The sequence below is a fragment of the Spermophilus citellus genome (assembly GCF_964194105.1).
Source record: "Spermophilus citellus genome assembly, chromosome: 3".
NCBI classification, from domain to species: domain Eukaryota; kingdom Metazoa; phylum Chordata; class Mammalia; order Rodentia; family Sciuridae; genus Spermophilus; species Spermophilus citellus.
Window position 1 is genome coordinate 46804810 of NC_138184.1, and position 21298 is coordinate 46826107.

General features: G+C 40.7%; 1 protein-coding gene across 2 annotated transcripts in view; it reads left to right on the forward strand.

Moving 5' to 3' along the window:
- Positions 1–21298, forward strand: part of ARHGEF3 (Rho guanine nucleotide exchange factor 3) — a 276854-nt gene that overhangs the window by 60222 nt on the left and 195334 nt on the right. For both annotated transcript variants that reach the window (XM_081283736.1, XM_081283737.1), the window contains exon 2: positions 3723–3789. In XM_081283736.1, coding sequence (XP_081139862.1) covers positions 3723–3789 — 67 coding nt within the window. The remainder of the gene's footprint in view (positions 1–3722; positions 3790–21298) is intronic.

Genomic DNA, 21298 nt, shown 5'->3' on the forward strand with positions numbered 1-21298 from the left:
ACTCACTCTATTAGGGGCTGCTCTGGAAGTGTTGGATAATTCCCTGCTTAAGGTGATGAGCAAGGGTCACATTTGCTTTCACATGGTGGGTACATCCTGTGCTGGCTGACCCTCAGGCTACTGCTACTGACCTTATTCTATTTGGTTCCAGACACACACACTTGAAGTAGAGATCATTCCCTACACGCCACTGTCTGGCTGGGCACAAATAACCGAGCCGCCACAAAGCACTTGTATGTTCAAACAGGAAACTTTATTGCCTGAACTCCACCAGCACTCCACGCACACTCCCCGGGCTGCGTGGGCACTCACTCTCGGAACCCCACGAGAACTCAACGGAACTCCAAAGTAGCAGGCGCCCCAGGCAGCAAGCAGGGGTCTATATACAATTGAATACACAGCCTGTTTCAATCCAAGATCATCCTGTCACAGCAATTACAGCTTAGCTTAATTATCATCTTAATGGCTCGCTGGCATCACCTCTTAACCACTCCTTTTGTCGCCACCCAACTCCCCGCTCTCAGCACATACATACAGCTTGACTCATGATTTTTCACTCTCACTGTGGGCATTTCCCCATTTCTACCTTAAGTTCTCTCAGGGCGGAGAGAAGTGTTCTTTCAAACCTGTCACAGGGGGTGACCTTCCCATAGGGATGGCAGCTCCCTTCCTGTCTCAGTGGTTTCTTGTGCTACTCCCCACACCCCCTGGCTTTCCCATCATCCTATGGGAATGGCAATGCCAGTCAGCCTGGTCCTCGTGACATCTAAAGCATGATGGAAATGCTGCCTGGACAGAGGGCTGTGCTTCATGATGATGAGCGTGTGCCCAACTAAGGCCTGGTTCACCCTAGGTGCTAGAGGGCTGCACTCAGACTTGGATCCCTCCTCTAAGCTCCGTTCAGAGCCCAACTGCATATGTTTGTGCATGTGAAACCTGCAGAACTAAGTGTCATATCGCTTGGACTTTTGTTGCCCATATGAAGAAGTTGCTTCTGAAACAACAGCGTGGTGGACACAAGCCTGTAATTCTAGCTGCTCAGCAGGCTGAGGCAGGAGGATCACAAGTTCAAAGTCAGTCTTAGCAACTTAGCGAGACCCTGTCTGAAAATATAAAATATAAAATATAAAATGCTGGGGATGTGGCTCAGTCGTTAAATTGGGTTTAATCCTTCGTACCAAAAAAAAAAGAAAAAAAAGAAGAAGAAGAAAAAGAAAGAAAGAAATACACCCAGGGCTGATGGGCCCATTAGATTCTTTGATAATGTGAATATCTGGAAGTCTGGCTGGGGGTGGGAAGTGAGAGGTGGGTAGGAGCTAAAAATTAGGGACAGCCTGTGTATCAGCGAGTCTCCTGGCAGTTTCCCCAGCTGAGGTGGTGGGGGGAGGCGGGATTGGCAGATTGGCTCAACTCAAGTTGACAGATTGGCTTGATGCTTTTTCTTTGGCTGTGAGACCTGGTAATGAGGAACCCTGTTAAACTGGTGCCTTCCCTCACAGATGCCCAGGCTTCGTTCTTCCTAACACCCTGTCTATTGCAGCCTCGGATCTAGAGTCAGGTGCATCAGCATTGGTGTTTGAATTCCCGATTGGCACCTGCCAGCTGTCTGACCTCTGTTATGTGCTTTAACCTTTCTCAGCCTGTTTTAACTCATCTGTAAAGTGCTATAATCATAACATTGCATTATATCATATTATATATTATAAAATTACATTATGTAAAATTATAAATTTATAATCTATTTGAAAGTATATGATCTCATGACAATATTTTATATAAAAAGTATTATATAACACCATTGTTATTCCATTCACACATCATATAATGTGTTATAACCTATTGTAAAGTTATCATGAGGCTTGGTGTATGTAGGTAAAGTGCTCAGTTCCTGATACAGCTCTACCTGAATTACTATTAATTGTTGAAATAATTAGCATTAGCTTGCAACCTATAAAACCAGGGCACATTTTTACAAATGTCCTGGTATGTATTGTTGTTTTGGAAGCAGTGAAGCCCATTAAATAATTAGGAAGGCAAAACCCAGTTGTAATTGGGAGAAGTATTATTGACATACAAAATTTTTTCTTGAAGATAGAAATTTCTTTTCAGAAGAACTTACACCCATATGCTACTTAATAGAGAAGGATATTAAATCTACTACCCACATGTCCTCTGTTTATCTCCAGATATTACTGACTTGGTTTTCTGTTGTTATGGGAGGCTGCAGGGGAGGGCGAGGCAGGAAGGGCTTCATTAAAATGCATGTCTGATGGGGGTTCCCACAGACTCTGGCCAGCTGGCCCAGCTCTCCAATGCTACTCCCATGTCCCTACTTGAACACTGTTCTGGGAGCTGGGTTTGGAAAAGAGGGAGGGAGCACCGTGTTGTCATCTACTGAGTTAGAATCCTTACCTATTGAGTCTACCTAGTGGTTATTATCTCAAGCTCAAGAAATTACTCTCATGTTCAGGGTCATATGGCTAATCAAAAATCAAGGGACTTGAGAATAGGCAGTTGAGATCAGACTCCCATCCCTGGTCCTCAGTTTTTATTTTGGAAATGGGGAAGTGGGAGGGGTAGAGTCTAGGGCCTCACCTGTGCTAGGCAAGTGCTCTACTACTGAACCACATCCTCAGACCCCAATTTTCTTATCTATTAGGTAGGTATAATAATGAACCCTAGTTCACAGGGTGAAAATCAGTGAGATTAACTATATAAAATATTAACATATGCTTTTGTAAGTACTCAATACCTGTTAGTTGATGCTACTATTATAATTATCTTGTACTTTATTTCTCTCTTTTGCATGACAGAGCCAACTAATCTTTTACTCTGCTCTGACATACCGAAAAGCCTGGGCTCTGGTCACTGTGTACTTTCTGCTTGTGTTATTGTTGATTATAGCAGAGAGCCCAAGGTGAAGGTGACTGTCATATAACTAACACCTTTTGGGTACAGCTGTGAGTAAAATCTCAGGAAAAGTCCAAGGTGGATCTTTTCCAGGTATGTTTTCAGCCAGCATGAAATGTGCATATATCTATATTGGCAGGCATCACGTTTTCAAAATATTGGAAAAGATATTCCTGTAGGTCTGGTTAGCAGCTACAAAATTTGATCTCATTTGCAAGACAGAAATCAGGGCCTCTCACCCTGACATACCCTGAAGCTGCCTGTACCACTCCCAGGAAGCTTAATTCTTGGAGAGAAGTTAATGTACAAGAATACCAATGTTGACTTGTTATGCAGCAGCCATATGTCCTGTTGGTCATCTCTTTAAAAACTTGGAAATCACGTCTGACCTCCGTGGAGATGTTGGGGCTCCCCAAAGTGTGATGCAACTGGGGAGCTTCCAGGCTGAAGCCTTAGATATCACCAGATTGCCTCTGTTTGGTTTCTTTGTGACAAATAAAGATGGCGAGTTTAATCTGACTTTTTAGTTGCATCCCGAGGGCACTTTAGATTTTATTTTTTGGACAAAAGATGGATTACTTTGTGGAACCGTGGGGTTTTCCTCCTGGGGAGTTGGGAAGGAATATGTAGTGAATTGGGCTGCTGAAGATAAAACCTCCAGCCCAAAACTAGAGAAAACTCCAGTCACCAAGTTCACCTTGTCCTTTTCTTCAGGTATTTTCCTTTGTGATAAACCTGCATTTGAAACCAGTGATCTCTTCCAAGCATCTCCTCCATGAATAATGAACGTGTTGTCTTTTCTCCTCTCCTAGGCCTAAACGGCAGCGGCAGAACAACTTTCCCATGTTTCCCTCTCCCAAAGCCTGGAACTTCAGAGGGGTAAGTGTCTGCCCTGGGCAGCTCCTGCTGTTAAAGGTCCTGTTCCAGATATGTACTCCAGCCTCCAGAGAGGTCGCTGTGAGGTTTGATTAACTTATAAATTTCCACCAAAAAAGCATCTGTTTTACTCCCCATGGAGGTTATGTTTGCATCAGCTGTTGTAGTTGAAGTGGCCCAAAAAGCATTTGCTGACATTAGCCCACTCCGAACTTCATGAGATGTAGGAAGTGTCTTGTGAAGAAGCTGAGAAGGATTATGGTTGCTGGGGTGGGCATTGGTTGCTTCCCTTGGAACCTGGAAGGAGCCCATGTGCAATGAAGGAAAAGAGAAGTGAGAAATGTGCGTTCTACTAATATGCAGATTTGTATTTTCATGGGGAACTTTGTTTTCCAGAAGTCTGAAGGCTTTAAACAGACTGGAAGGGAATCATTAAGTTCTCCTAATCACAGAACAGTAGTCTGTTATATTACCCTTGATATAACAGGGATGATAATGTGATCAGTCACAGTGCCAGGAGGTCCTGCTGTGCATTAGAATCAGTTCTAACACTGACCTGGGGTGGGAGGGACCTTTGCTCTGTAGGGAAGGCTTTGAGCTATGTCACCTCTAGACCCTTGTGTGTGGTGTTCCTGGCCTGCACTGCACCCCTGTACTCCTCCTCATCCACTTCATCCACAGTGACTAAGCTCTGACATCACCTTTTCTGGGAAGTTATCACTGCCACCCTTCTGAATCTGAGCTTGAGTCCCCTCCCCACTGCATGTATCCTGCACTTTCTTATCATTATGTTTAGTTAGGACTTACTGAAATTCAAGATTGGAACCCCCAGGCAGGAGGTGCACAGATACCTTACCCCTCTCTTTTGTTACTACTATATCCCTGGGCTTGGCAAAATTCCTGGCATATCCATACTTAATTAATTAGTTGGATGGATGGATGGGTAGATGGATGAATGAATGAATCTGTCTCTCACATCCATCTGACACAAACCCCACATGTTGCCTTCAGATTGGGTTTCAAGCCTTCTGTCTTTCAATTACTATTCTGACTGTTCACCCTGTAAAATGTTACATAGATCTCACTTGTTTTCTCCAGGTGTCTTATTAAAAATAAATGTAGATCACAGCACTATTTTAACTCAGACTACAGTGTACTATTCATTGAGTACAAAGAGAAATGTGTTGACTTCTGAAATAGATGTGCAAGGCTTACTGAATGCAAGTCTTGTGCTTCCTAAGTTTTTTATGGTTTAATGGATAAGATCTCCATTTCTCAAAGTGTGTTCGGTTGAATGATCATAACCACTAAGTGAAAAAGTGGCTTGTGTGGTCAAATAAATTTGGGACATTCTGAATGCACAAAATTAAATATATTCATCACTTCATGGCTTCTCAGAGCCTTTGATGTGTTGATGTGCAGGGAGACTTCACAAGGAGAGTTGATAGAATTTGCAAGAATGCCCAAAATCATGGCCCATGAAACCTTTCACTGACCCAACAGTCTGTACACACTTTGGAAGTTGATATGTGTAGTTAATTTTGGACAATAGAGAAATTGGATCTCCTGTGAGCAGATTAGTCTTTTTGAAGACTTTGTTTCCGGTGGTCTCCTGATCCACCCTCCCTTCAGTGTTGCTCTCTTAATTGAAGAGTGGTCATTGGCTGAGGGCAGTGAATATATATATAGGGCAACAAGCCACCCAAGTTTACTTAGGGACTGTCCTGGTTTTAAGTCTTACACCTGGGGAAACCCCTTGGTCCCAGGCTCTCTGGGATAATTGATTACCCTACCTGTGTCCTTGGACTTCTTCTACTGTTTCTTCTTAAAAAAAGTTTTATAGGGGCTGAGGCTGTGGCTCAGTGGTAGAACGCTTGCCTAGCACGTGTTAGGCCCTGGGTTCCATCCTCAGCACCACATAAAAATGAATAAAATAAAGGTATTGTGTCCAACTACAACTAAAAATAATATTTTAAAAAGTTTTATAAATTTTCAGCATGATTCTTGTTTATAGAATTTGCTGGTCGAAGGAACCAATTAGGAATATACATGTCTTGAGTGACACTCTGTTTGCCTTGTCTTTGCCAAATCTAAGATAACAGTGATGTTTTAAATTAGCAATGCACTGCAGGGTGGGGGACAAAACCTGCCCTGAGCTAACTGCAACCAAGTAGGTATCCAAATCTAATGCAGTATCAACTTCAAGTTCCTATCAGCCCTTACTTCTTAGCCCACTCATAAGAGTGTCCCACAGCATTACATTAACTTGTCTGAATATAGTGCATTAGGTAGCTGGGTCAGCTGTGTGGTTTGCTTGGTCTCATGTTCTTGCTTTGATTTCTTCTGGACCTGGGGCTTTTTGTAAAGCTAGACAAACTGGCATCAAGATACACCAGAGGGAGAGGCTTGGGGCCTGATCGACTGCCAGATTCCTCTGTGGCTAAATCAGTCTCTCTCCACCTTGGAGTAGAATCCTCAGTGACATGGTGGGAGTGGAAGGGAACTCAGCCAAGTGGAAACACCCTCACTCCCAGCCAGGACACTCTTCATCATCGTCATTATGGTAATTGAAATTGACGAAGGACCCAGACTGCCAGGATGAGGATGTTTGAGGCATCCTCTAGCCGATGCATTTTCTGTAATGAAATTTGACTCTCAGGTCTGTTAGACAGAGCTGTGCATGCTGTTCTAGGGCAGGGTACACTTTCTGTGAACACTTTGTTTTATTCTTGACTTAGAAAGGAAGCTTTTAGAATTTCTGTACTAGCAGCTTTTCCATGTTTATGTACCTGGCAGAGAAACACATTATATTATAAGCATTTGCAATCCTGTTCCTCTTTAGCTTCTGAAGAGAAAGCATTCTGTGTTTGTTGACTCAGGTCCTGGGCATTTGTGGATCTGGGGGGTGGGGCCCAGGACACAGTGGTGAGCAATGAGGTGGAAAGCCATGAGGAGCAGGAATCCTGTTGTTCTACATGAGACATTTGGGGAAAAGAGAGATTTCAGAATAATGTTAAAGAAGTTCTTATAGAGTGGATTGTATTGTTACCCTCCACCTGCCCCCAAACCCTTCCCTGGAAATGCTCTCTTTAGAGCATTGGTCCTTGAAGCATTAGGAGTTGCATTGGGGATTTTCCTCTTGTTGCTGGAGGGTTTGGCTGTACAGAGGCACAGGAAGGACCAGTGATGCTTGGATGACATGTCTCTTCTACTTCTCAAGTGGTTTAGCCCTTTCCCAGGTTGCCATTGCTGCTGACTATATTCAGCCCTTCCTTCTCATGCTGAGCTAAGGAGGCAGAGGTCCTAGGTGTTTCTGATCTTCTAGGGCCTCCCCAGGCAAGGGGTGGTGCTGTGCCTATCTATGACCAGACCTGTGGGTGCTGTAGGTAGATTCGTTCATGGAGAGAAGTTGAGAGCATGGTTTAGGTTGGGGTAATCTTGGTAGGAACATTTAAACCGGAGTAAAACCAGAACAGAATGGGGAAGAATGAGAAGATCCAGGAGTTGGGACCCTGGGGGTGGGGTGTCGTGCTCCTAGATGCTCTTCTATCAGGTACATTCTGCACATCTGGTCCCCATCTGGATGGGAAAGTGCTGAGCTCAGAATTTCCATCCTTCCTTATGAAAATGTTTTATACAGCTCCTCCTGTTGAGAGAGAGAGAGAGAAAGAGAGAGAGGGAGGGAGGGAGGGAGAGAGAGACTGACTCAAGGAGAGAACTCATACTAGGACTTGAAATTCTCAAGGATAAAGCTCCAGCCATTGCCCTGTAAGTGAACTAGAAAATGCTTAGCAGGGACCTACTGTGTGCAAAGTATTGTTTTAGTACTGGGGCTGAACTTTTAGTGACTTTCTTATTCTCTAGTGGCTGGTCTTTAGTTTTGCCTGTGCTATTTGGGAAGAAATTTCTGGACTTGGACTTAGAAGGGCATACCATTGTAGCCCTGGCCTTTTAATTTTCCTTATCTAAATGAGGAAAACAAGGTCCAGTGTATTAGTCAGATCCTTTGATTATGAGTTATAAAAACTCGGTTAAAACTAGCTCAAGTAAAGAAGGGAATTGATTGCCCTTGTAAACTGAGGTGAACCAAGGTTGCAGCTTTCAGGTACAGCTGCATCCAGGGATGCATTTCCTTTCTCAGCTTTGTTTCTCTCTGGGTTTGTCTCATATTTTTCCTACTACATGTGAACTTTTTTTGTTGTTGTTGTTTTGTTTTTGTTTTTTGGAATGACAGGATGGTCATGAAGAACCATGTTTCCAGGAAAAAAGTGAAAAATTTTTGCTACCAGGGTCTACATTCAAAATCCCAGTAAAAGACTCTGATTGCCCTGGCTTGGATCATGTAGCTATGCTTTGACCAGTCACTATGATCAGAGGATGGGGTAATATGATTAGAAAGGTCTTTGTAATATGCCTCCTCCATGGTAGGGAGCCAGATGGACAGGGTTTTTCAATTGGTAGTTCCTCTAGAACCACTTGAAGTGTGGAAGAAGCAGTTGTTCAAAGGAAAACTTGATGCTGTTATTGAAAAGGACTTTCATTCCTTGACAAAGAGGGGAAAATTACAACCACTCCTGAGGGCCACTCAGAGTGAGAGTTCAGGAGAACTTGTCTTCTGGCAGTAGATTCTTTCTCCATGAAGTTCTGATTAGTCTCATGCCCCTTGTTGGGAAAGAAGCTGGAAAACATTCAGCATATCTGAATTTCTTGAAGGCTAGACCGAGGTGCTCTAAATTCACAACTTGTTAGAGTGACAGAGTCTCTGCTGCTCAAAATTCACCAGGCCAGGTCAGTGTTTATTGTGACCCCCTCCATGCTGCAGAATGCTGAATTTGTACATTTACTTCTGTTTATTGAACATTCTCCAGGCCAGACTGTGGTGCCCTGCATGGAAGAGAGCACAGTTATCCCTTAATATTTGTGGTGTTGGGGTTGGAGGGTTTGGTTCTAGGAGCCCGGTGGATATCAAAGTTCTTGGACACTCAGCTTCCTTATATAAAATGGCATAGTACATTATGCACATCCTCCTGAGTACTTTACATCTTCTGCCCATTATTTACAACACCTAATACAACATAATTGCTATTTAAATAGTTGTTATACAGTGTTATTTAGGGAATAATGACAAAAAGTCTGTACATATTCATGAGAGATGCATTTTTTTTCCAATTATTTTTGATCCACAGTTGGTTGAATCTGTGGATGCAGAACCCACGGATAATGAGAGCTGGCTGAATTTATTTCCATCACAAGATACATGAAGTTTGTTTCATTCTCATTTTATGGATGAGGAAATAGAGTATGTTAATTTTCTATTGCTGAGTAACAAATTAGCACAAATTTAGCAGCATATACAGTACCCATTCATTAGCTCACAATTGTGTAGACCAGAAGTTAGGACATGATCTGGCTGGGATCTCTGCTCAGGGTCTCATGAGACAAAAATCAAGGTGTCAGTCTGGACTAGGTTCTCTCTAAGGCTCAGAGTCCTCTCCCAAGCTCATGTAGACTGTTGGAAGGATTCAGTTTCTTGCAGTTTCTGGGAGGTCACTGTTCCCTTGTTGGCTGTCAGCTGGGGCTGCTGTCCACTCCTAGAGGTCATTTTCAGGTTTTTGCTGTGTGGACCATTCCATCTTCAAAGCCAGCAATGGAGCATCTCCTTTACATCAGATTCCTTTCAAGGGCTCAGCAGATTAGATCAGGTTACACAGATGCTCTCCCTTTTGAAGTCCATAGTCTTGAAGTCCGTGTTCAGTAATCTGATCATGGGGGTGATGCCCCACAACTCCCTCAGGTGCTGCCTGCATTCTACGGGATGGGATTATACAAGGTGTATGCACCAAGAGACGGGGACCTTGGGGACCATTTTAGAACTCTGCCAACCCCACAGAGGTTTAGAGAAGGGAGCAGCTTGCCCAGGGCTACACAGCAAGTAAGTGGTAGAGCGTGGATTTGAACCAGACCTCAAATGGTTCCAAATTCCGTGTTCTTGAGCAGTACCTTTTTTGTAACTTCTCTTCCATATGAAATTATTTGCAAGTGGGGAAAATATTTACAATTTTCTTCTTATCCTAAGCTCCCTAATATATAAAGGACCCTTGCAAAACCATAATACAAATTTTAAAACTCAATAGGAAGAGTTAACAGACTGGAATAAGTGATGCCAAAGAGAAAATAAGTAAGCGAAGTTGAGTGTTCATTCTAATTAAGAAATTAAAAATATTTTAAAATGACAAAAGTAATAAGAATACTATCAATAATAATGTACATCATTTAACTCTTGCTACAATTCCAAGTCATCATATCCCCCAGCAGCCCTGTTTAGTAGATAGTGTTGTGATTATCCCCACTTTCCAAATGGAATAACCGAGACCAGAATCATCCCCAAGGTCCCATAGCAATTAAATAGTGGGTCCAGCTTTTGCTTTCAACAACAGGGTCACTGTAACAAGTACAAATAATGCAAAACATATGTGCATAGAAGAAAAGGAAATGAAGTTGGGCACAGTGGCACAAACTCATAACCCCAGCTATTCAGGAGGCTGAGGTAGGAGGATCACAAGTTTAAGGCCAGCCTTAGCAACTGAGAGAGAAAATAAAAAAATAAAATGAGCTGTGGGTATGGCTCAGTGGTAGAATACCCTTGGGTTCAGTTTCTAGTACCCACCCCCCAATATAGAAAGAAAACGAAAATCTAAAATAATAAAATCTAAAGTAACAAACTAAAATGATTCTTTTTGCAGGGAAATAATACATTACTATGTACATAGAAAATAGTCTGGGGGATTCTTACCCTTGACAGATAGTCTGAAGTGGGTAAGATCTTCAGGAACTCTTATGTTACATACTTTTGAAATGCCTGAATTTTCTAGAGAGAGCATGAATTGCCTTTATAATTAGCAAAACAATAAACTTATGATAATTAAAAGAGATCTTCCATAATCAAAAATTTTCATAATAAGAGACTTATTTTTTAAAGCTTAGGGTCTTAGAACATTTCAGGGAGTGTCATTGAATATGTGTCGTGCCAGGCACCGGGGACTGATCTGATCTGGGAGTACAGAAAAGACCTGCACATTCTGTGCCACAGGACATTTGCTTGTACTGTCTCACCAACCTCCCACCTCCCTGATAGTCAGTCTAGAACAAATTCCATGCACACTGTGGGTTAGGCATTTTATTAGTTCATACCCTTGAGTTTGGTGGATAGTCCTTGGCACTTATAACAAAAGCTTAAGTAGTTAAAAGGCACATGCATTGGGGTCAAAAAGCCAGATTGTGGACTTCAGACTAGATACATTTCAGAGCATCAGGTCCCATATTTGCTAAATGAGAATGGACAATAATGTGATCTTCTCAAACATGAGTCTTAGTAATGATGTGTGTGTGTGTCCTGGATATGACGTTTTTCATGTAGTTAAGTGTGCAGAAAACACACTTAACTCCTTATAATGAGGGTTCCTCTATACCCAGAACCACTTTTCTAAAAGATATGTATTTGCCAGATGCCTTTTTTATGTGAAGCACTTACTTAAAAAGGAAACGCTGACTCTTGAATCTCTCTTTAGCTCTACTAAATTTCCCTTCAGACAGTAGAGCAGCCAGCCAGGTGTAGATGATGACCTCTGAAAGGAAAAGCCCATGTTATGTCTTTAGCTTGCTAACACCAAAATTATGCCAGCACAGTGAAGCTCATTTTTAGATTCAATGCAATTTCTTTTTCTGGCCATATTTGAGATCTGTGGGGGTTACATTGGGCTAGTGTGCCAGTTGTGCAGATTCTGCACATTTGAGGCAGAATTTATAGATGACTTCATTTTATGTGGTTTTCACTTCACTTAGTCTCTTTTCGTTACAGAGTATACAGAGCAAAAGATGCTTTATCTCTGGGACTTATTAGGAAATCTTAATTGCAAGTGACAGAAATACAGATTAGCTTAGGTAAGGAGTTTTTAAACATACAGAGGTATGGGAAGTATTTCATGGAATGCAGTGGAGCTCAAGACCCCGGGACTAGATGCTAGAATCCCATGAGATTCCAAGCTATTCTTTGCTATTGCCACATTTGCTCCGCACTTGACTCCTTCCATTTCCCCACACAGTGGAAATGCAGCCATCTGCAAAGATATGACAGCCTGCCTCTCAAAGCCAGCATTATTGGGGAGGGATTCTGATTGGTCCAATTTGGGTCCTGGACCAATCAGCAGCGACCAGGGAGCAGGGTAATATTGCACCACCACTGTGACTCCTATGGTAACCATAGTAACAGAGGAAGAGAAGGGGCAGTTTTAGAAGGGAAAATTCTTTAGGTGGATGCAAACAATTCCTGTCTATAAAGTCTTTCCCCCACTCCTCCTATAGTACAGAATAATCTGATTCCCGAGGCCTAACTTTTCTTCTTTGGAATGGAAACAGTCCATTTAGTTTATTTGTTTTTTATTTTTTACTTTTTTTAGTTGTAGATGAACACAATACCTTTATTTCATTTGTTTATGTGGTGCTGAGGATCGAACCCAGTGCATGCATACGAGACAAGTGCTCTACCACTGAGCCAAAACACCAGCCCTAGTTGTTTTTTTTTTAAATTGATTCTTTTTAGTTATACATGATAGTTGAATCCATTTTGACATAATTATAAAAGCATGGAACATGTCTCATTCTAATTCAGTCCCCAGTACCTCTTCTTCCTCTCCCCTCTCCCGCAACATTTAGTTATTGATTCCTTTTTTTTTTTTTTTAACCTTGACAATTTGACTTGGGACTAAGAATATCCTGTTCAACAAGAATACACATAAAACATAATAATCCTCTGGATGAATCAAAATAACAGCAGATCCTGGAAAATTGAGTTCTAAAATGGTTTATGGCCATTCTAGAATATAGGGAAATATGGTAGTTTAATCAGGGCTTTTAAGTAGCAGGTGGCCCAAGAATCAGTCTAATATTGCTTTATGGTTTGAAACTTTTCATTTTAATCAAGTTTAGACTTTAACATACAAACAATGTCATGGCAATGATCTTGATGCCTCCGAAAGACCTCTATGCAATTTGAAGGCATGGGAGGGGATGGCAACTTTGAGAACTGGGGGAAACACCTATGAAGAAGCTTCCTTTTCTGAAGCTAGAACTTCCCCCTCAGTTTCTGTCTTTCTTCCATTTAGGTTTAATTCCTCTGTTTTCTGCTTCTGTGCCAGAGTCTTGGGATGGGGGTTGGTGAAGGTCCCATCACTGACCTTCACCATCAACTTTCTCTCATCATCAATTTCTTCCTATTCGGTCAACAGGGGCCCATTTGATGAATCACACTGGGTGTAGCGCATTATGACTCTCAATTGCCACCCTCATTTAAATGTCCAAATCACATTGTTCATTAAAACAGTTGAAACACACAGTGAAAAACAAGGAAGAAAGATAGGATAAGTTAACACCCTTCAGAGAGGATGGTGGGCAGGGTAGAAGGAACACACCATCTGAATCCTGGGCTTCACCATGTCTTTGTGTCCCTCTCCCCTGTTGGTCCTCCCTATTGATGATGTGGTTATACTTATATATACTTTATATATACTTTAAAGTTGAAGTCTGAGCAAGAATCTCACAGACAGAAGGTACCTTGGACTAATGACCCAAATTTATATCAAAGAGACTCAGAGATTAATACACCTGACCAGTAACTGCTTTTTGCCAGTTAGATGAATAAACAGATGCTTAATTTCTGTTTTACACAGGCAATCAGAATGGGTGTCTCTAATGTGTAGGTCTCATGAATACTGAGTGCTCATGTATATTTCATGCAACTGTATACTTAGTACCTCCTAAGTCTCATGCATATTTAGTATATAACACTTAGCAGTGTTTAGTGTGTAACATTTAGTAACCAGGTGCCTCATGAATATTAGGTATCTTTTGCTCCTTTCATCTATGTTTTGCACACATGTTTGACTTACTAACCACTTAATTATACTTAACGTCACTTAAAACAGTTTCTGTTACTGAAAATGAATATCTTACAAACTCAGCCTTCTTTAGTAATTGAAATGAATATATTCTAAAGGCAAATGCTCATTATACTTTAATTGCAGAAGGTCCATTTGTTTTCTTTTCCCCCCCATATTTTTATCAGTGCATTCTAGTTGTACATAATAGATTTGTTGTTATATATTAGTACATGCACACGATATAATGATATATTTTAGCCAATATAATTCCCCAGTATTCTCCTTTCCTTTCCCACCTTTTTTTAAAAAGAATTTAATCTTTATTTCATTTATCTGTTTTTATATGGTGCTGAGGATTAAACCCAGTGCCTCACACATGCTAGGCAAACACTCTACCACTGAGCTACCACCCCAGCTCCTATTATTTGTATTCTTGATAGCTGCAGGAGGGCCCATTTTTCAGTGGGCTGTGGTATATGATGAAAATTCTTCTCTTGCCTGATGTTTGGGCCTTCCACATTTGTCATTCTCCACCCAGATACTCTTCTTTTGCCATCCAGCCTTAGAGATCTCAATAATGAACATGACTCTTGAACCAGTCTTTCTGTGCATGACTCTTACTGCCAACTTCCATATGGAGCTAGTTAATGAAAACCACCTGGATTAGATGCTGCATCAACAAGGTGTCCTGCCAGGACCTGACCTCTTGTTAATGCACTTTCAGGGTGGAAGGAACATTCTGTGCAGCAGGGTACTGCTAGTGTGCACTGTGTCTTTGTATCCTCAGGGCTGTTTTGACCTAACAGCACCAGCAATGTATGAGTGTACCTTTTAAGAAAAAAAAAAAAAAGGAATGAAACTGATTGGTTTTGTATGGACAGATAAGGATCTGTTTAAACGTATCTCTGACTTAAGGGAAGTACAGTGGCATTGTGTCAGATATACCTTCAATTTATGCAGGGTTCAACTAACTTTTTTAAAAATGGTATAGGGACAAAACGTATAGTGCAGGGCGTGTGTGTATTAGTCAGTTTTCTCTTAGTGTGATAAAATGGCGAGAAAATCAACTTAGCAGAGGAAATTTATTTTGGCTCATGGATTCAAAGGTTTTAGTCCATGGTTTGATGAGGCAGAACGTCATGGTGGAAAGGTGTGGGAGGGCAAAGCTGCTCACCTTGTTACAGCAGGGAAGCAAAGAGAGAGACAAAGTAAGAAGCACAAGGGGCCAGGGACAAGGTATAGCCTTTACACTGGGCATGGTGTGCATGCCTGTAATCCCAGCAACTCAGGAGGCTGAGGCAGGAAGATCGTGACTTCAAAGCCAGCCTCAGCAATTTAGCAAGGCCCTGTCTCTAATAAAATATTTTAAAAAGGGTTGGGGATGTGGTTCAGTGGTTAAAAGCCCTTGGGTTCAATCCCTGACACAAACACACACACACACACAAATAGATAGATAATGCCTTTAAGGACATGCCCCCAGTGACCTACTTCCCCCAAGAAGGCTCCACCTCCTACAGTTTCCACCATCTCCCACTGACTCTGACCAAGCCTCAGTGCATGAGGCTTTGGGGGCATTCCATATGTAATCTGTAACAACATGGGATGTGTGAATCTGCTATTTCCTGCCGCAGTCTTGGCTGGGCACAGAATCACGAGCCACTCAAGCAGGAACAAAACTTTATTTTTGAAAAAGCCGCCAATACTCCGTAGGCGCCGGCAAGCCAAACCCGGACCTCCCCCGGAATTTCCTCCTACTATCCTTCCCCAACCAATGGGAACTCTCCAGGAGTCCCGTAACATGAGTCCGGTAGCAGGCCAAGGTGAACAGCAGGAGCCCAATTTCCATATGAATGTAAATCTTAACATAATCATATCATCTCAGTGGCTAGAATCATATCATCTCAGTGGCTAGCTGGCGTCACTTTACAACCAAAGGTGCCATGCATCATATTATTTGCTTGTGGCTCCTAGCAATTTCCTCTGTTGGTCCTCTCAGGGTGATGGTGATTCTTGACCTTGACATGGGATTTTTCTGCAGTGTGTCCCCTAAAAGCAAGCAATGCCTTCATCTGGGACTAGACAGAACCTGTACATCCAGTATGTGTTCTAGCAGTGGAGGAGGAATTGCTGAGTGTGGTTTGTAGAGAAGAGATGTCAGACTTCACCTAATGTCTTCCTAAGCAGTTTCCATGATTATTATTTTTGCCATATGTGCTATTTTTTCAACTTTATATTATGAAAAATACATTGGAGGAAAGAGCCTCTTCAGCAATGGTGCTGGGAAAACTGGAAATCCATATGTAGCAGAATGAAATTGAATCCCTCTCACTCTCCACAAAACTCAGCTCAAAGTGGATCAAGGACATAGGCATTAGACCAGAGACCTTGCACCTAGTAGAAGAAAAAGTAGGCCCAACACTTCAACATGTCAGCCTAGGAATTGACTTCCTCAATAAGACTCCTAAAGCGCAAGAAGTAAAATCAAGAATCAATAAAAGGGATGGTATCAAACTAAAAAGCTTCTTCACATCAAAGGAAATAATCAAGATCGTGGAGAGGGAGCCTACAAATGGGAGAAAATCTTTGCCACCTGCACCTCAGATAGAATATTAATCTGCAGGATATATAAAGAACTCAGAAAATTTAACACCAAAAACCAAATAACCCAATCCATAAATGGGCATAGAAACTGAACAGACACTTCACACAAGAAGAGATACGAATGGTCAACAAATACATGAAAAAATGTTCAATATCTTTAACAATTAGAGCAATGCAAATTAAAATTACGTTGATATTCCATCTTACTCCAGTCAGAATGGCAATTCAAGAATTCAAGTAACAATAAATATTGTCAAGGATATGGGGGAAAAGGTATACTCATACATTGCCTGTGGGACTGCAAATTGATGTAGCCACTCTGGTTGCAGTATGGATATTCCTCAGACAAATTGGAATGGAACCACCATTTTACCCAGTTATCCCATTCCTGGGCATATACCCAATGGGCTTAAAATCAGCATGCTACAGTGACACAGCAACATCAATGTTGATAGCAGCTCAACTTACAATAGCTAAGCTATGGAACCAACCTAGATGCCCCTTGCAGTGTGTCCCCTAAAAGCAAGCAGTGCCTTCATCAGGGACTAGACAGAACCTGTATATCTAGTATGTGTTCTAGCCCCTTAAGAGATGAATGGATAAAGAAAATGTGATGTACACACACAATGGAATACTTCTCAGACATAAAAAATGACTTTATGATTTTTGCTGATAAATGGATGGAACTGGAGATTATCATGCTAAGTGAAATAAGCCAATTCCAAAAAAACAAAGGCTGAATATTCTCTCAGATAATGTGCATGCTAACACACAATAAGTTGGGAGGAAGGAAGAATAGAAGTTTGTTGGATTAGACAAAAGGGAATGGTGGGAAGGGACGGAAATAGAATGAATCAGACATAACTTTCCTCTGTTCATATATGAATACACGACCAGTGTAATTCAACATCATGTATAACCACAAGAATGGGGTCCTAATAAGAATAAGTTATGCTCCATGTATGTATAACATGTCAAGATACACTCTACTCTCATGTATATCTAAAAATAACAAATAAAAAAATGTCCAACATGGATAAGTTGAAAGATAAGTGCAGTGAACACCTATCACCCGGAATCAACAATTGCTAACATTTGTTCTCTAGCTGTTTATTTGCTTTACCTATTTGTCTCTAGCTGTTTGTATGGCTAAGCCATTTCAAAGTAATACAATTGCTGATTCCATAGTAGGTACTTCAGTATGTTGTCCTAAGAATAAGGATGAAATTGCCATGTCATTATTAAACCTAAGAAAGTCACCAGTGATTTCCTAGTTTTCAGTTCATATTCATGTTATTCCAGGTGTCTCTTATGGCTGATCGTTCCTCAAACCATTCAAGGATCCTGCATTATGTCTGCCTGGATTGTTTTGTTTTGGATGTTTCCCCCCACGTCCTTGTCAATATTTATTGTTACCATTAAAGGACCATAATTTCATTTTATTATTATCTTTATAGCTTTTTAAATTCTCTAATAGGCCCCTCTCACCTCTTTTGAAAAACAAAACCAACAAAAACCAGACAGTCATTTAAAGTTTTTGAAAAGATCACCAGTTACCATAGAATGTGTCTCATATTTGAATTTTTCTGGTGGCTTCCCTGTGATGTCATTTGATTTTATTTCTCTGTCCATTATATTTTTTTATGAACTGCTAATTTTGGTCTAAAAGCTTGGTTTGTTTCTGGTAAAGCACTTTGGGGCCTGAAAACTCCCTAAGGGCTGGCTGTTACTTGCATCCCATTTGGTGGCACACAGTGTGGGGTTATTTGTTCTTATAGGCTCATTCCTCACCTGCTGGGTAGATCTGATGATAGCCCAGTCTCTGAGTGGGGAGGAACTCCCCTGCAGGTTCCTTGGTGGGCATTTAGACAGATCTCTTGGCAAAGAACAGGCACTTGCTCTGTTACCTCAAGAAGATTGCTGGGTTTTTTTAATATTTAGTTTTTAGGTTTTTTTTTTAGGTGGACACAATATCTTTATTTTATTTTTATGTGGTGCTGAGGATCGAACCCAGTGTCTCATGCATGCCAGGCAAGCGCGCTACCACTTGAGCCACATCCTCAACTCCAAGAAGGTTGCTGTTTAATCCATTAAGCCCTCAAATATGTGAATATTTGAACAAAATTGACACAGGTGCATTAAATAGGTTGAGAATAATCTACAGCTTATGTATTGTTGTATTACTTAATTTGAACATTATAATTATATTCTTATTGTTTTATAATTATATAAATATATACTGTATGCAATGTTTAAGTTTTTATAGGTGTTCCACATCTGAGATGGTGGGGTAAAATGGGCTAATAAGAAAATGTACAGTTGCAGGAACCCAGAATTTCTCTCTGTGGGCTGATTTTATTCTCTTTCTCTGTCCACCTTCATTTTCTCAGGACCTGTGGTTCTACTCCCAGTGTCTTCCTGTGTGTGGCACTGTTAGGCTCTGAACCAACTCGCTCTGAACTTTCAGGAGCTCTCTCTCACACAACCCATAGGATAGTCTCAGTTGTCCCATTCCAAAGTCCCTAAGAAAACTATGATTGTGCTAGCTCACTTTTCTTGCACTGGGCTTCACCGGTGGTGGGGTGGCCAGTTCTTAGAAGGCTTTCTACCTCTGGATCCAGTCATTTGTGACCTGAGACTCAGGGTCAAGTGGATCTGCTATCCATCAGCTTGGGCAAATAATCAACCTTACTGAGATTCAGACTCCTTATCTAAAATGTCTAGCTTATAGGGTTCTTATGAGGCTTAAATTAAATAATTTACATCAAGTATTAAGTAAGCACTGGGTCTCTGCTTAGTAAATCCCTCCTCCCTCTTCTCTCATACTTACTAGGAGCAGTGGGCACACTGGGGAAGAGGAGTCAGTTACCTGGGAGGGAGATGTAGGGAAGATATCCTACCACATTTCTAACGTACTAGCAAAACTTTTCCTTTTATTTTCTAATATTTTCCCATTTTATGGCGATAAGTTCACACTCTGGATTACAGGAAACTGGGCCTGAGCCATTTTCTCTTTGCGTTTATGTACCATTAAGTAAGAAAGAAGTACCTGAGGATTGTGGGGGAAATGTACTAATATGGAGGAAAGAAAACTTCTTATGTAAAAAGCGATTGAATGAATTTTAAATGTAGCCTGGATATATTCTTGAAACTTCTGTGTATTTACTTAGATGGGTATTGAATTATGGTAATTCAAGTTGCACCCATCTTGTGAAGTCTGGCAGTTGGTTTGGTTCTGATTTATTTTGCTTGCCTCTCTGTGCACTGTTGCGGGCTGGTACTGAACTGATTGTTCTTGGCTTCCTCAGCCACCGCACCTTCTTTGCCCAATGAAAACATCCAACAAATGGCTACATTCCTCTCATGTTTGCGGGTTTTGATGTGGGAAAAGTTAACATCTTGTTTTGATGGACCAACAAAGATTATTTCCATCTTGAGGTAATATTTTAAAGTATTTTGCTTTGTTTTATTTTGTTTTGGTTTGGTTTTCACCTACAAAATTAATTAGCATTTACAAAAGTGATCATTTGAAATGCTAATGAGGTTGCTGGAAGATGGTCCATCACTGGTGATTAGTGGTAGTGTTACTTGGTCATCTTTCTGAAAAGCAGCTCTGCTATTTGTGATCCAATAAGTCCACTTCAAGGAAGTGACCTTTTCTGGAAACCACCAGAAAGGTGGATTAAGATGTACACAGAAAAAAATATTTAGAATAGCAGCAGTAATGATATGGGAAAAATGGAAAAAGTCTAAATGTCCAATAATGTGAGACAGTTGGTATAAATTGGGATTTTTCCATGGGAATGAATATTATGAGCCATAAGGGATGTTGAGGAAGAGAGTTAATTCATGGAAAATGTTTATTGTTATATTTTAAAAGCAGGAAGCAAAATTGTATATGTAGTAATTATTCCAACTATGAAAAGAATCATTTGAAAGGATTGAAAGAAAATGTACAAAATATTAATAATGGTTTCCTCTCAGTAAATGAGGTTATAAATGACCTTTTGTTTTGTTTTGTTTTGACTTTCCCAACTTTCTGCAGGGTGCACACATAGTCTTTAGATTCGTGGGGAAGAAAAACTGAAGAAAGAAGACGAATATTTGAGTCTTGAAATAGAGTCTTAGGGTTTTAAGCTTTAAAAATAAAAATCATCTCTGACAAGGAATAGGAATGAATCTAAGTCAGAAATGCAGTGAGTTGGCCTAAATCTCCTAGTTACTTAAGATGGAATTTTAAAATATGGCGTCTGTTTGTGGAGGCGTTTCCTATGTGAGAATTTGGTAAAGGTGAAGCTGAGGGATTCCATCTTTCTATTCTAGCAACAGCAAAAAGAACTACCATACATCTTACTAGGATATTTGAGAGGGATGGGAGGCACCTGAACAAGAATGGGTACTGTGTACTCAGCCAGGACTAAAAAAAAAAAAAAAAAAAGACAGAGATATTAATATTCCCAAGTATTAATAGGTAACTTCATTCTGTCTTACTGTTTTGGGGCACATTTATTTATTTATTTATTTTTTATTTATATTACAGCAGAATGCATTACAATTCTTATTACACATATACAGCACAATTTTTCGTTTCTCTGGTTGTATACAAAGTATATTCACACCAATTTGTGTCTTCATACATGTACTTTGGATAATAATGACCATTGCATTATTTTTATGGGTTCTGGATGACAATTATAGAATAATACACTGGAATTTGGGGGGTAGAAAATTAGAGAAAAAACACCCAATGTGATGGACCATGTATTCCTCCTCTTGGGTTTATTATTGAGGCTCGGAGGACTACAGGTTTCAAACTTATACTGGGAATTTACCAGTCAAAAAAGATACTTGGGCTTTTAAAAAATACTTTATCCCCCTCAGTATGTTTCCCATCATAGAACTCAAGTGATCAAAAGCTAATGTGTTGTCCTCAGGAAGAACCCTGGCCAACCATCAGTATGTTCTTCAGTATTTTC